The sequence below is a fragment of the Oncorhynchus tshawytscha genome, linkage group LG12 (genome assembly GCF_018296145.1).
Source record: "Oncorhynchus tshawytscha isolate Ot180627B linkage group LG12, Otsh_v2.0, whole genome shotgun sequence".
NCBI lineage: Eukaryota > Metazoa > Chordata > Actinopteri > Salmoniformes > Salmonidae > Oncorhynchus > Oncorhynchus tshawytscha.
Window position 1 is genome coordinate 21,726,056 of NC_056440.1, and position 13,876 is coordinate 21,739,931.

Below are 13,876 nucleotides of genomic sequence, written 5' to 3' on the forward strand. Positions count from 1 at the left end.
CAGGCAATAACTCTAAATTAGGCCTCCACAGCATTATTGCTGGGCTAATGTTTGAGTGGGCCTCATTAACGCTTATAGACTAGATCGGAATAACGACAGATAAATATTGTCTGTTATGGTCCATTTAAATAGGCCCAACTGAAATATAAAAGATACAAATAAATACAAAAACAGTCATTGTGTTTTCCATCATTTGTAGGCTAACTGATCTATCCAGCCCCTGTAGCCTAAGACATACAATTGTTGATGTATATCTGTATCTTTTGACGATGGATGCTGAGAACACGATTTTAACAGTCTAAATCATGCAAACTAACTAACAATGGCCATCTATTAAGATGACCACTTTTCAATACATTCACAAATAAACAAACAAAGGCTTAATAAATGTTTAGACACATTAACCGAGACAAAGCATAAACTAGGTTAAAGGCACCATTAAAACTAGTAACTATGACCGGATGATTCTCAGTGCGCGCAAAAGAACCTTAAAAACTTCAGAGGTAGACCTACCACGGTAAACTATGCAAAGTTGCAACAGGCACACCTCGGGCGCGTTCAGCAGGACGCAACGTTTAGGAACGTTCAGTTTGGAATATGCTTTGCATAACAAATATGCCTCTGTTGTAGAATAAGGAATCACGTCGGCTCTAATCATGGAATTTATATCTGAAACGTCCAAGAACGTTTGGCAACTGAACATTGTGAGGAGCCAGCGAGAGTCATGACAGGTAACTTTACCAGCGCTGCGGAGTGTCCCACCAAACTAACCACGCTTTAAATAAATGTAAGATATGGGCTTCAAATGATCAGGAAATATTGCCGTTAAAATTACGACGAATATGGCCAATATGGCAATAGCCTATGTCCACCAATTCTTTGAGCTACTGCTATTTTATCTTATTTGCAACGTGAACGTATACCTAGCTATAGGCTAGTCTAAAATGTATAATTGTATTTATAGGTGAAGATAAAACACTCATGTCAGGAAACACAATAGGAAACATAATATGTTTGGGCTGTCCATTCATTAAGTAATGAACATACTGTATATATATATAAAAAAAACATTACTTCATGAGAGTATAAACCATTACTCTCATTATTTAGAAAATGTTATGTATCTGCTAATTCATAGCTCATTCGTGCAAAGCTTGTTGAATACGTGTTTTCTGTCGCCTCCCGCATGTGCGCCAAGGCCTTCAAGCGAATTCCTAAAGAGTCTTCCTATTTGATCAGGTTCTGTATTTTGTCTGTTATCACCTGAGTATTTACAAAGAAAGGACGCTTCCGACATGGCAATGATGAAGTGAGCTGGTATCAATGGCATCATCTGATAAAAAATAACGAAATACATGGCCATTTCTTTAGGTGGATTACTTAATCTTCAAGATAATAAAACAATGTTAGTCTTGCATTTTCATGAAATATCAAAACAGCACAGTGAACACTGAGGCCGATAGACGACATGGCAATAAAGTGATAATACATGTCCTTGATTTATACCCTATCAAGAAATGGTGTGGTTCTATTTGTCTATCACACTTGGTTTAGCATTTTAAGATGCTACTGTATAACAACATACGACTTAAGTGTATTTGGCCTTTGCTGTAGATTGCTGTAGTAATTAAAGAAAGATAGATAATCAGGGATTGCTGGCTAAGGTCAAATAAATGTGTTCCTTTTGAAGGTTATTGCATGAGTTAATTCTGTTGGCTAAAGATAAGGGCTAAATTATATTAATGATCCAAATAATTATGTACAATTCTACACTTAAAAACAACAGATTACCACAGTAGTTTATTTATGTTTGATTGCATTAAGAAAACATCCAAAACAAATAGGTCTAATCTGCAAAGACAACAGCGGTGCAGCTCACTAAATTATCCCATTAGCCCGCTGCAGCAGAGCATTATTCAATAGCCCAAGTGTAAATTAGACTCAATCCCGGTTGCTATCGCAGTAACTCAACCAAACAAAACTTTTGTTACTATTAATTAATTATGAAGCTTGATAAACTGATAAGAGATACTGTAAACGCAAGATAAAGGTCAAGTGTCTAGCAAAGCGCACGAGGCAGCTCTCTTTGCATTATAGCAGGCTCACAGGGCAGTAGCCCCAGTCTTTATTCTGCAACACTTGCGCTGAACTTTGTTTACTGACTACAAGACCCAATATGTCCAGCCAGCCACAAACTAACTATCATACGATGGAATATAGCTGTACGCGTTGAGATTACAATTGGCAGGCAAAAAATAGGCTAGACAATAATTTAGTTTACGAAAAATAAAACGCTATAATCCATATGAGTTAAACAAATGTCTAACGAATGTCTGATCGTGAGATCAATAGTATTCAGGTATTAAGTGAGGTCATATTGTATTGGGTAGTGCAGCCATTGCACCAATTAGGCAATACATACAATTGGGAAATTATGGGAACAAAATAACCATAAATTAATACATTAATCCAAACTCCATAAGAATAGACGCAACAACAATGCCTAGTTCATTTGACCAAGAAGCTCAGGACAACAACGGCCCCATGCCCAAGGTATTTGGAAATTACGCGCGCTACCATTGCACAACCAAAAGACCCAGTAATATAATTTACTGTATAATTGCAGCACTTTCAAACCGGACATCCGCAATGACGTTATACTTTTTCCCCAAAGTGTATTCAAATTTGGCACATGATTGACCAGATCTTATTCAAATAAAACATCCAGTCAAAGCGTGCACACTTTTTTTTCGAGCCCTGCAAGGGAGGCGTGGAGCTCTCACTTTTGACATTCTCTCTGCGGTAGCTTCTCCTCAAGGCAGACGAGCGAACTCTTATGACATCACCCAGCCGCGGAATGGGGGAGAAGGGAAGAGCTCTCTGCGGATGAACGAGGTTTTGAATCAAGTGGACGTGTTTGGGCATATCAATTGAATTCGTGCAATGGAAAAGTTATAAATGTTGACCATATCTTCAAAAAGATTCAGTGGAAATACTTTGCCTTAAAAACAGCGGAGTTACCTAAACTACTTCGCCAAAAGGTCACTGAATATCAACGAATGTTTGAGGAGAAATGTAAAACTATTGCAGCGTATGTTTCTGCGCATTGTGTCTAGCCTTCTGTTTTCTGGAATAGGGCGTAAAGGAAGCAGAGGAGAGACGGATTTCTCGACCTGATTTCTCGCCTATGGACGACAGCGGTCCCCTCTCTCCAAAAGCAAATGCTTTCAGTATAGCCTCTCTGATTTCAGCTGCGGAACAAGCAGGAAACGCAAGATTTGACAAACACCGCACTGGCCTGGACAAGCAAAACCAGCACAACTGTTACACTTCGTTTAAAATGCACTACAGCACTGTCACCAGAGAAATGGAAGGTACGAGCGCGGTCTTGACAATAACCTTGTAAATATTTGCTTGCTTCAAGTTTGTTTGTTGCTCATCTCATGTTGTTGTTGTTGTTGTTGTTTATGTTGTTGTTGCATACAGATGTGATCTTGTTCCGGCAATATACTAAAATTGAGCATCCAGATGTTTGAGTTAGTGTAACTCTATCAATAAAACAATGTTGATGCTAGACTAGGCTACAATGTAAAGGTAAGTTTATATAAAAATATTCCCGAAAAGTCACATCCAGTAAACACTATAGGAATATTCCGCGAAAAAATATGATGCATATGACAATAGGAAGTTATTCATAACTTAAACTAATCATAACTTCGGGAAAAAAAGACTGTGTTCATAGGCGAATGATATCTTTACAGAACTGCAGAAGCTTGTCGAAATAGTGATTTCAGTTCTTACACAAGCTACTACCATCAGAGAAGAGAACGAGAACACATTTTGAAAATAAGGAATGAGAATTTAGGGGCGGGGGTTCATGGGTCACCAGCGCGTATTAATGGTAAAAACAGTTGACAATAGGCCTATGTCCAACACAGTGGAATTGGGTCCCTTATCCCAGTTCCATTTGGCATATAATAATAATTCAAGATACATTAACCCCAAAATAATGTTGCGTTTGTTTGTTCATGCATATACGTGTTTGTTTACCTCGTAAAAAAAGTTGTCCCTTCACTGTGCCAGCTAGCCCGTCTATTGTTACAGGAGGACGATGTGGGCGATACCCTTATCCAAAAGTAAATGGGTGCCGGAAAGCCCATTAAAAGGGGCGCACTTCACTGTCAATCAGTTTCGTCCCAAGGCGAGGAAAGGCACATTACCTGCAGTTCCTTATCTAAATAGAAATAAGAACCGGTTTTATCGTGAAGGGGAGGCCCTGTAGAGAGATAAGAGAGAAGTCTGGATTGCAGTCTAGCATACCGCAGTAGCGCAGCAGAGCGGAGGCCGCCTGGAATACTTTTGAACACAATCCCTCGAAAAAACCATTTACGTGTATGCACAGAGTTATAGTTCTACAAAAACATTTTTGGTCAGTATTGGGAATTATAATTAGGGACGCAGCAAAATAAAAGTTCGAAATGTTTTTTTTCCCTCGCTATTTAACTTTTTGCGAGAAACGTTGCGAGCGAATTCACTAAAGGCAACTGGCATTTTAGGATTTAGGCTGTAGTTTATTACAGCATTGGATGCAACAGCGAGGATTAATGGACGCAGAAAATACTAATAGACGCACGAAACGGAAACTATTTTAAAACTATTCGAAAATCTATAAAGGCTGTTTGACTTTGAAAAAAAATAACTCAAGACTACAACTGCTTTCAGTGTGCAAAGCATATAGTAAAATCCAGCTTTTGGAATGATTTCAGCAATATCCAGTCCGTGGCTGACGCAGCTGTCCCATTTTTGCGATGTTGCAGCCTTCACGACCAGCAGCCTAAGCAGCCTCAACGCACCGGGGAGTTACCATCTCTCTCCGTCCCCCGGGGACCCCTACAGCCAACATGACACCCACTTTGAGCCATGCCCGGCCGCTCAACACAGCTACAACTACTCGGGGTCGAACCCAGCACAGGCCCAGCAGAGCGACACCGGGTCTTCCAACTGTTCCTCGTCGTCCCCCAGTTCCACACCAAACAGCAAGTCTCTGGTGAAAAAGAACCCTAAGGTGGCCAACATTAACGTTCAGTTGGAGATGAAAGCTTTATGGGATGAATTTAATCACCTGGGAACGGAGATGATAGTTACTAAGGCTGGAAGGTGAGTGGAAGTTACACCATGAGACACGCAGGCTTCACTGGGTTAGGGTGCATTGGGCTTCCAGATATAAGCTCATGTTATGAACAAATATTTAGTTTCCTATTTCAAATGTATGCCATGAGAGCTTACACACGCAAAGTAGGCCTAAATCATGAGATACGTTGGGAGAAGATATTTAAAGTTGGTGTGTAATTTACTCAAGTACAGATTGATGTTGGTGTGATGTTGCAATTGAAATTACGCAGCAATATACAAGCTTATCCACCTCTTGAAAACATCTCTTAGCTCATTTTACTGTAATATTTAGATAAAATATTCCCTCAAAAACTAGGCCTATTAAAGGAATATCCTGTTGTGTTAAATATCATTTCTAGTCAGACTGTAACCGAATCAAATATTGTGCCTGCAGTTTTTATGTTAAACATTCTCTGAAATTAAGCATTTTTATTTAATTTGGAGTAGTGGATACAATGACGATATTCGAAAGGGCGTTGATACAAGTTACGCATGCGTTTTTAGGGGATAATTGTATGCGTAAAGGCCCTTCTGTTTCCCCTGTGTGAGTCATGCTTTCCTTGACATGAAGGCCCACCTCACAAAGGTTAAACTTGTGCTTTCCTATCTTATACAGAGTAATAACACCATAGCTAAGGCATGTAGGGGACAATACATGAGATTGTTAGAACAGATAGAGAGCTATAAAGAACGTTCCAGAATTCGCATTTTTCGGGCAATGGCATAGATGCGGTAAATATGTCAATGGAACTCGAGGTAGTAATGCTTGTATGGATGCCAACCCCATCATCACCAATCAACTGTATTACAGTTAAAACGACTGACTACCACCACCGATTTCTGTATGCTAGCTATGCTACCAGTTTAATGGACAAAAGTGAGCATTTAGCAGTTACTTCTTCTAAACCTGCAAATGAACAACTTCTAAATGTTATGCAGCGAAAACAGACAAATATTTCCAAATCGACAGGAATGAGTAACCTGGCCTGTTACAATACATCAATCATGAAGATTTTGACGAATATCCTACTTTTGAGTTATAGCAATTTATTCGACTGTTACGGTTATGCACCCCTTTCCTTTTAATACCCTATCAAAATACAACATTTTGCGCTTTTCAAAAGCTAGAAAGTTTTGCATTAAAATAACTTGCTACTGTAAACAATCCAGGTATTAGTAAAATTACAGGCCTATGCCTATTTCTTTCTCTCATAATATAACCTTGATATTTACATGCTGTCTCGTAGGCAACGGAGCAATAAAACAATATTTGATAGCATTTGATAGCATAAATATGAATAGCAGTCAAAAAACATATTCGTGAATTTCGCTATATAAACATAGGCATTATTTATGCAATGTCGTAGGCAATTGCTACTGGACAATTTAGGCCCACTTGCCATACTATGAATTACTGCGTTTATTATTCAATATTTATTTTAGGATTTCAGGTCCATAAGAGATGGCATTTACGAATGCTCAGTTGACCTGCTCTGTGTTATAGGGTGACAGCAGAACAACATCTGTCATTCCAGAGACACTGAGCAACACAGGATCTGAGGGAGAGCACTTTAAAAGCTACTTTAGCTTCACCTATCCACAACTGCAGCATTGAATAGACACTGACGTTAATTGAGCAAGGATTTTAGGATCACTTTCACTGGTTTGGCGGATTACTTCACATACAATAAAACGTTTTAAGGTATATGAGACACCCCACCCCGTCTGCAAGTGTGTGCATGAGGGGAGAGAGAAAGAGAGAGTAGGCCAATTTATGAAAGATAGGGTGAAGGAAAATACTTGTCTCTTGATGCAACAACGTGTGTGTGTGATTAGAATTCATCAAAGGGCAGAAGAGAAATGCAAGTGACTTGCAAAAGTATTCACCCTCCTTGGCGTTTTTCCTATTTTGTTGCATTACAACCTGTCATTTAAATGGATTTTGGGGGGATTTCATGTAACGGACAAATTGGTGAAGTGAAACTAAAAAAACGGAAAAGTGGTGCGTATTCAATGTATTCAAACCCTTTGCTATGAAGCCCCTAAATAAGATCTGGTGCAACCAATTACCTTCAGAAGTCACATAATTAGTTAAGTATGATCACATGATATGTCACATGATCTCACTATATATACACCTGTTCTGAAAGGCCCCAGAGTCTACAACACCACCAAGCAAGGGACACCACCATGCAAGCGGCACCATCAAGACCAAGGAGCTCTCAAAACAGGTCAGGGACAAAGTTGTGGAAAGGTACAGATCAGGGTTGGATTATAGAAAATTGGGAAACATCCCATGGAGCACCATTGAATCCATTATTAAAAAATGTAAAGAATATGGCACCACAACAACTAGTGGTTAGAGCGTTGGACTAGTAACCGGAAGGTTGCAAGTTCAAACCCCCGAGCTGACAAGGTACAAATCTGTCGTTCTGCCCCTGAACAGGCAGTTAACCCACTGTTCCTAGGCCGTCATTGAAAATAAGAATTTGTTCTTAACTGACTTGCCTAGTTAAATAAAGGTAAAATAAAAAATAAAAGAAAGGGCAGCCCACCGAAACTCACAGATCAGTCAAGAAGGGCGTTATAATCAGAGAGGCAACAAAGACACCAAAGATAACCCTGAAGGAGCTGCTAAGCTCCACAGCGGAGATTGGAGTATCTGTCCATAGGACCACTAAGCCATACACTCCACAGAGTGGGGCTTTACGGAAGAGTGTCCAGAAAAAATCCATTGCTTAAAGAAAAAAATAAGCAAACAGGTTTGGTGTTTGCCAAAAGGCATGAGGGAGACTCCCCAGACATGGAAGAAGGTTCTCTGGTCAGATGAGACAGAAATGTAGCTTTTTGGCCATCAAGGAAAACACAGTGTCTGGGGCAAACCCAACACCTCTCATCACCCCGAGAATACCATCCCCACAGTGAAGCATGGTGGTGATAGCATCATGCTGTGGGGATGTTTTTCATCGGAAGGGACTGGGAAACTGGTCGGAATTGAAGGAATGGTGCATGGTGATGAATACAGGGAAATTCTCGAGGGAAACCTGTTTCAGTGTTCCAGAGATTTGAGACTGGGATGGAGGTTCACCTTCCAGCAGGACAATGACCTTAAGCATACTGCTAAAGCAACACTTGAGTGGTTTAAGGGGAAACAGTTAAATGTCTTGGAATGGCTTAGTCAAAGCCCAGACCTCAATCCAATTGAGAATCTGTGGTATGACTTAAAGATTGCTGTACACCAGTGGAACCCATCCAACTTGAAGGAGCTGGAGCAGTTTTTCTTTGAAGAATGGGCAAAAATCCCAGTGGCTAGATGTGCCTATCTTATAGAGACATACCCCAAGAAACTTGCAGCTGTAATTGCTGCAAAAGGTGGCTCTACAAAGTATTGGCTTTTGGGGGGTGAATAGTTATGCATGCTCAAGTTTTCTGTTTTTTTTTGTCTAATTTCTTGTTTGTGTCGCAATGAATAATATGTTGCATCTGCAAAGTGGTAGGCATGCTGTGTAAGTCAAATGATACAACCCCCCCAAAAATACATTTTAATTCCAGGTTGTAAGGCAACAAAATAGGAGAAATGTGAAGGGGGTGAATACTTTCGCAAACCACTGTACAGTGTTAAATAAAGCTCAGCGTAATTTGCAAAAATGTAACCATACTCTAACATTGTTTATTCATGCATTGAATCACTTCATACAAAAAACGAAAATCCTGGGCCTCCTTCTTCCTTGGAAGGCGTTATAACATGAGGCCTACAGCAACAACATATAGGCCTAATGCAAAATGCATACCCTTTAACAATATTATTGTTGTGGCTGCGGGTGAGATAATGTTTTCGACTGTTGAAAAAAGAAAAAAGGCTAAATGGTGTAATCTAAAATAATATCGCGAAGAATATCACAACATATCATTTATTTTCTGACGGGGATTTGCCACAATCTCCCAAATCCCACGCAAGTAAACCCCAGTGACAAACATTTGCAGATGAACCCATAGACAATGATAGAGCCAAGTCAAAGAAAACCGATGTAAACGCATCATGTGTTTTCTTCTGTCAGGCGAATGTTTCCAACATTTCAAGTGAAAATATTTGGAATGGATCCTATGGCAGACTACATGCTGCTAATGGATTTCCTACCAGTCGACGACAAACGATACAGGTACATTTTATTTACCAAATGAACAAGATACAAATCTATACTTTTCTTGGAAAATATTTTGTGCCAGTCTACTTTCGCTGCAGTGAATGTATAGGCTATGGCATATGTTCCAATGAGCATGTATCCAACTCAAAGTATAGGCCCGAGACAAGGAATTCAATTGAAAAACAGAATGTAGGTCTATGAAACCTCAATTAAAATGTTGCTCCTTTCTTCCTGTATTAGGTATGCTTTTCACAGCTCCTCCTGGCTGGTGGCGGGTAAAGCTGACCCTGCTACTCCCGGGAGAGTTCACTACCACCCGGACTCTCCCGCCAAGGGCGCACAGTGGATGAAACAGATAGTCTCATTCGATAAACTAAAATTGACTAACAATTTACTGGATGACAATGGACATGTAAGTATTCTAACGAAGACCTTAGTTTACAAAAAAAGTATTTATTTGCACTGCTTGCCATTGCTTTCAAATGACTTGAAAGAGAGTACAATATTTATATTTATAAAGCACCTGCACATTCGTTTGTCTTGTGTGCCAAAATGTTTCCACGGACAGAATAAATTTTTTCAAATGTATTTCCCTACACCTATAGTTTTTTCCAGGTTACTCATTCCTGATGAATAGATCTGATTGATTTTTACATAATTTTAATCATAATTTTAATAATGTGATCAATTTCATCGTGCGTAAAATGGTTAGTGCGTAAAATGTGTTACCTTCAAGATAATTGTGCTTATTAACTAACCCCTGCGTTGATTAGCCATCAGGGGATTGTGAAAACACATTTTTTTTAGAGACATCGCAATCGACAAATGTCCATTGAGCTTTTGAGTAAATTTTATAAGTCAGTTTTATTCCATTAGGCCTAACATTTTCCCCGCTCCCGCTACAGATCATTCTGAACTCAATGCACAGATACCAGCCGAGATTCCACGTCGTCTACGTGGACCCACGCAAAGACAGTGAGAAGTATGCCGAGGAGAATTATAAGACCTTTGTTTTTGAGGAAACACGGTTCACGGCGGTCACAGCGTACCAGAACCACAGGGTAAGGATATCTCACTTTACATGCTATGCAGATATAATAACACACATTAGGCCTATATGATAAAATCACAGCATGATAATAGATGCTTGTTGTAGTGTGTTTTTGTGTTTTCACAAACTCACGAACTTTATGCAGTGTTTTTGCACCATGGGGCTATTTAAAAAGTATAACTGAATAAGGCCAACTATAAAGCGGAAGGCATTAAACAGCACGATATACGTGGACCCAGCCTGTTTGCCTCTATTTATAATAATGAAGTAAAACTCATAGAATTAGCCTAGTAAGTAATAGCCTAATAATTTGCATGAAAAATAATTCGATTGACAAACGAATCCTAGATGTTTTTATTCATGTGTGCATGATTTGACTATTACATATTTCCAACAGGGCACAAATGAACACCATGTAGGCCTACTGCTAGTAAACCCGACTATAATGCACAAAATTATGACAAAATTAGGCTACATACAAACCCCCAAAAAAAAAATCTAAATTTATGTGAAACACATTAAGGATTAAACGAACCATCTTTAAATGTAAACCAAATTTAAGAAATGTAAAAAGAGCTATTTGACGTTGCATCATTCCTTTTATGGAGCAACTGATTCTTGCTTTGATCCCGTGTAGTTTAAACAAATGTTTTTCTTGTATCAAATAGCTGAACATAATTCGTTTACATGATATTTTTGCGCCTGAAAGGTGCACTGATGCCCCTGCACAGCTGTCCAGTTACTCTCTTTTTTTCCTCTGTCTTTCCTGCTCTGTGTTATCTGTTTGACCTCTCGGTCTCTAACGGGTCTCCAACGCGCACCGAGGGGCTTTAAGTTTGTTGATCAACTCATTCCGGATATTCATGACCACATAACTTCATTCACGGATGTGCAAAACTATTGGTCTCATCAATTATTAAAAATGACATGTTCAGCTGGCATTTCATTTCAGTGTCAAGGTCACAAAACTTGTTAAACTGTAGGCAATTATCAAAACTACGTTTTCCATTTGTTTGTTGTTAAATGCCTACCTTCATGTTGGTTATAATATATTGGCTTAAACTACGTTTCGATAAAAGGAGAAAGGGGTCGCTATAGTGTCGTTCTTTAAGTCAACGTAACGGTAAATGCTTTGAGCCTCACTAGTTAGTAGATCTATCTCGCCATAGTCAGAGATACGTTCCACTCTATTTTTTCGTGTCGAGTATAGGAGGCCTAGGCTACTATGTATTTCATGAATATTACACGTTCACGTGTTTAATCATAGCCTAAACCCAAAAGCCTGGAACAATCGTGTATATGTCACGTAATGATGTGTTGTTCTATTGGACTTTCCACTTTGACATGAATGTTTACTTGACTCCTTTTCCTTGTAGATAACGCAGCTAAAAATCGCCAGTAATCCTTTCGCAAAAGGCTTCAGGGACTGTGATCCAGAGGACTGGTGAGAGAACACACACTTTGAAACTCAATTTACTCCATTCATCAATGACAATGAACTGGATACATTTTTACAAAAGTGCATCAAATTGTCTGAATGGAACCAGTGAATAAGAAATATGTAATAGCCTATTTACAGCAAATGTGACACAAACATATGTAAATGTAATTTACTCATGTTATGTCTTGTGGCTCTGTTATCTGCCTTCTCTACCTTATTACATAGTTAAGATATTGGTATTTCTGACACACATTAAAAGAGTAGGTACAGTCAGTGTAACTAAATCCATTCTCTCTGCTCTAGGCCCAGGAATCACAGGCCAGGCTCTCTGCCAATTATGAGTGCCTTTGCCAGAACAAGGAATCCAATGTCTTCTCCCCCACTTCAGAACGGCTCAGAGAAAGGTCTGTAGCCCTCCCTTTGTCTCAGATGAGGGATATAGTTTATTACTTTCACTGAGAGAGTTATTGAATCCAGGAATTGTTATCTTTTAGAACAAAGTACACATTTAATCTCAATTTAGCAATGCTATAACTGAAATAAGAGTAAATGTTATCTTTCATAAGTTAATATCCATATAAAATATTGAACAGAGATCACCTACAGTAAATGTAGCTTTCACAATGTAGATTGCACAATTATACAAATGCCTTTGTTATGCTAATGCTTGGCTAATGTGCCTACTTTACAGTCAGCCTATCTCTGACTGTCTGCTTTTGTTTGTTGTTGACTTTAGAGGACAATAGGCGGGACTACGACCGGGACCCCAATGGCACGCCGATACACGCTGATCCCGCCCACCAGCTGATGTCACGTGTCCTCAGCCCTGCCCTCCCCGTCCAAGGAGGCCTCCACGCCGTCCCCCTCACCAGTGGCCGGCCAAGCCCTCCCCACGACCTGCGTATCCCGGACGGCCACCCACTGGCCCAAGACACCCTGCACCACCACCCCTACAAGTACCCCACATCCTACGAACACTACCTGGGGGCTAAGACCCGGCCGTCACCCTACCCCTTACCCGGCATCAGAGGACACACGTACCACCACCACATGAACCCAGCCACAGCTAACATGTACTCCACAACTAGTGCCCCCGCTAACTATGACTACGGTCCCAGATAATGACTGTATAGCTGTAGCCGGCAGCCACGGCCCACACACCTGGGCTTCGGCTACTAGCTAGCGCTGTGGAAAAGGAAACATGCAGGAGTGGAGGGACAACAACACAACTCTGTCTTCATGGCTGATGCAACGTCAGGAGGTTAGAAGGTTGGGAGGTTGTGCGGCACACCCGGTTGCTGGATACCCCATTCCCTCAGAGAGACAAAAACTACCGTATTTATTTAAGGGAAACGTATCTTGGCAGGAAGTACAGACTGGCCCTCTGAGACTGAGCAGGGGTCTGTCTTGACCTCTGAACTTTGACAGCAATAGCTCTACATGAGGGCACCTTTTTGCCTGTGTGGTAGAGCGGCGCAGATAGTGAGCCAGCTTACAGAAGAAACAGTTTACCAGGGCCTTCTCTTAAAACATGGATGATGCATTATATTCGGACTGGAATTGATTCTTTTTTTTGTGTTGGATGCACTTTTTGTCATTTTTGCTTTCAGAAAAGCCATATGTTATATAGTCAATCAAGCTTCCATAGGTAGACCAGACATTTGCATGTTGAGCTCATTGGATAGGTGTTGAAACACCTAATTGTTTTTTAGAAGAAAAAAATATTTTTTAACCATCTTGAGATGCCGCCCTGAGAAGATTGTACCATGGCACTGACTTGCAACAATTCAAAGTCAATAAAGAAGCAGAATGACTGTTCTGTAACTGTAAAATAAATATGAAATTCTTTACTTTTAATTCATAAAGCATCTTTCTCCCAGTTCTCCATTCAAATCCCTGTGTGCTATCATAGGGCCAGGAAAGACCTTGCCTCATTGATTGCATTGTTCTGTTTTCTCAAGCCGCATTTACCCAGTGGTTGATAGTGTTAAGTCAGTGTATATGTGAGAAATAGGACTAAAGACACCCTGCACCACCGTGCTTCTACACCTGCATTGCTTGCTGCTT

At 40.1% G+C, this 13,876-nt stretch overlaps 1 protein-coding gene across 3 annotated transcripts; it reads left to right on the forward strand.

The window, feature by feature from the left end:
- Nucleotides 1-579: 579 nt before the first annotated feature.
- Nucleotides 580-13,666, forward strand: LOC112262701 (T-box transcription factor TBX1). 3 transcript variants are annotated; one of them, XM_024438399.2, is made up of 9 exons: nt 580-731; nt 3,137-3,374; nt 4,767-5,157; nt 9,231-9,332; nt 9,558-9,729; nt 10,223-10,378; nt 11,745-11,812; nt 12,113-12,213; nt 12,546-13,666. In XM_024438399.2, exons 2-9 carry the CDS (start codon nt 3,188-3,190, stop codon nt 12,929-12,931), a joined length of 1,563 nt encoding a protein of 520 aa, XP_024294167.1. In that variant the 5' UTR covers nt 580-731; nt 3,137-3,187; the 3' UTR covers nt 12,932-13,666. The 3 variants fall into 3 exon arrangements, with proteins under 3 accessions (XP_024294167.1, XP_024294166.1, XP_024294168.1); XM_024438398.1 differs by lacking the exon at nt 580-731 and having other exon boundaries at nt 2,729-3,374; XM_024438400.1 differs by lacking the exon at nt 580-731 and having other exon boundaries at nt 2,729-3,374; nt 4,818-5,157.
- The last annotated feature ends 210 nt before the right edge of the window (nt 13,667-13,876 follow it).

Bases quoted from the DNA above. Each gene is read 5' to 3' on its own strand.
- LOC112262701 (XM_024438399.2), top strand. From the start codon at position 3,188: ATGGACGACAGCGGTCCCCTCTCTCCAAAAGCAAATGCTTTCAGTATA. The intron at 3,375-4,766 runs GTACGAGCGCGG...GAATGATTTCAG, and splicing joins TGTCACCAGAGAAATGGAAG to CAATATCCAGTCCGTGGCTG. The intron at 9,333-9,557 runs GTACATTTTATT...TTCCTGTATTAG, and splicing joins GTCGACGACAAACGATACAG to GTATGCTTTTCACAGCTCCT.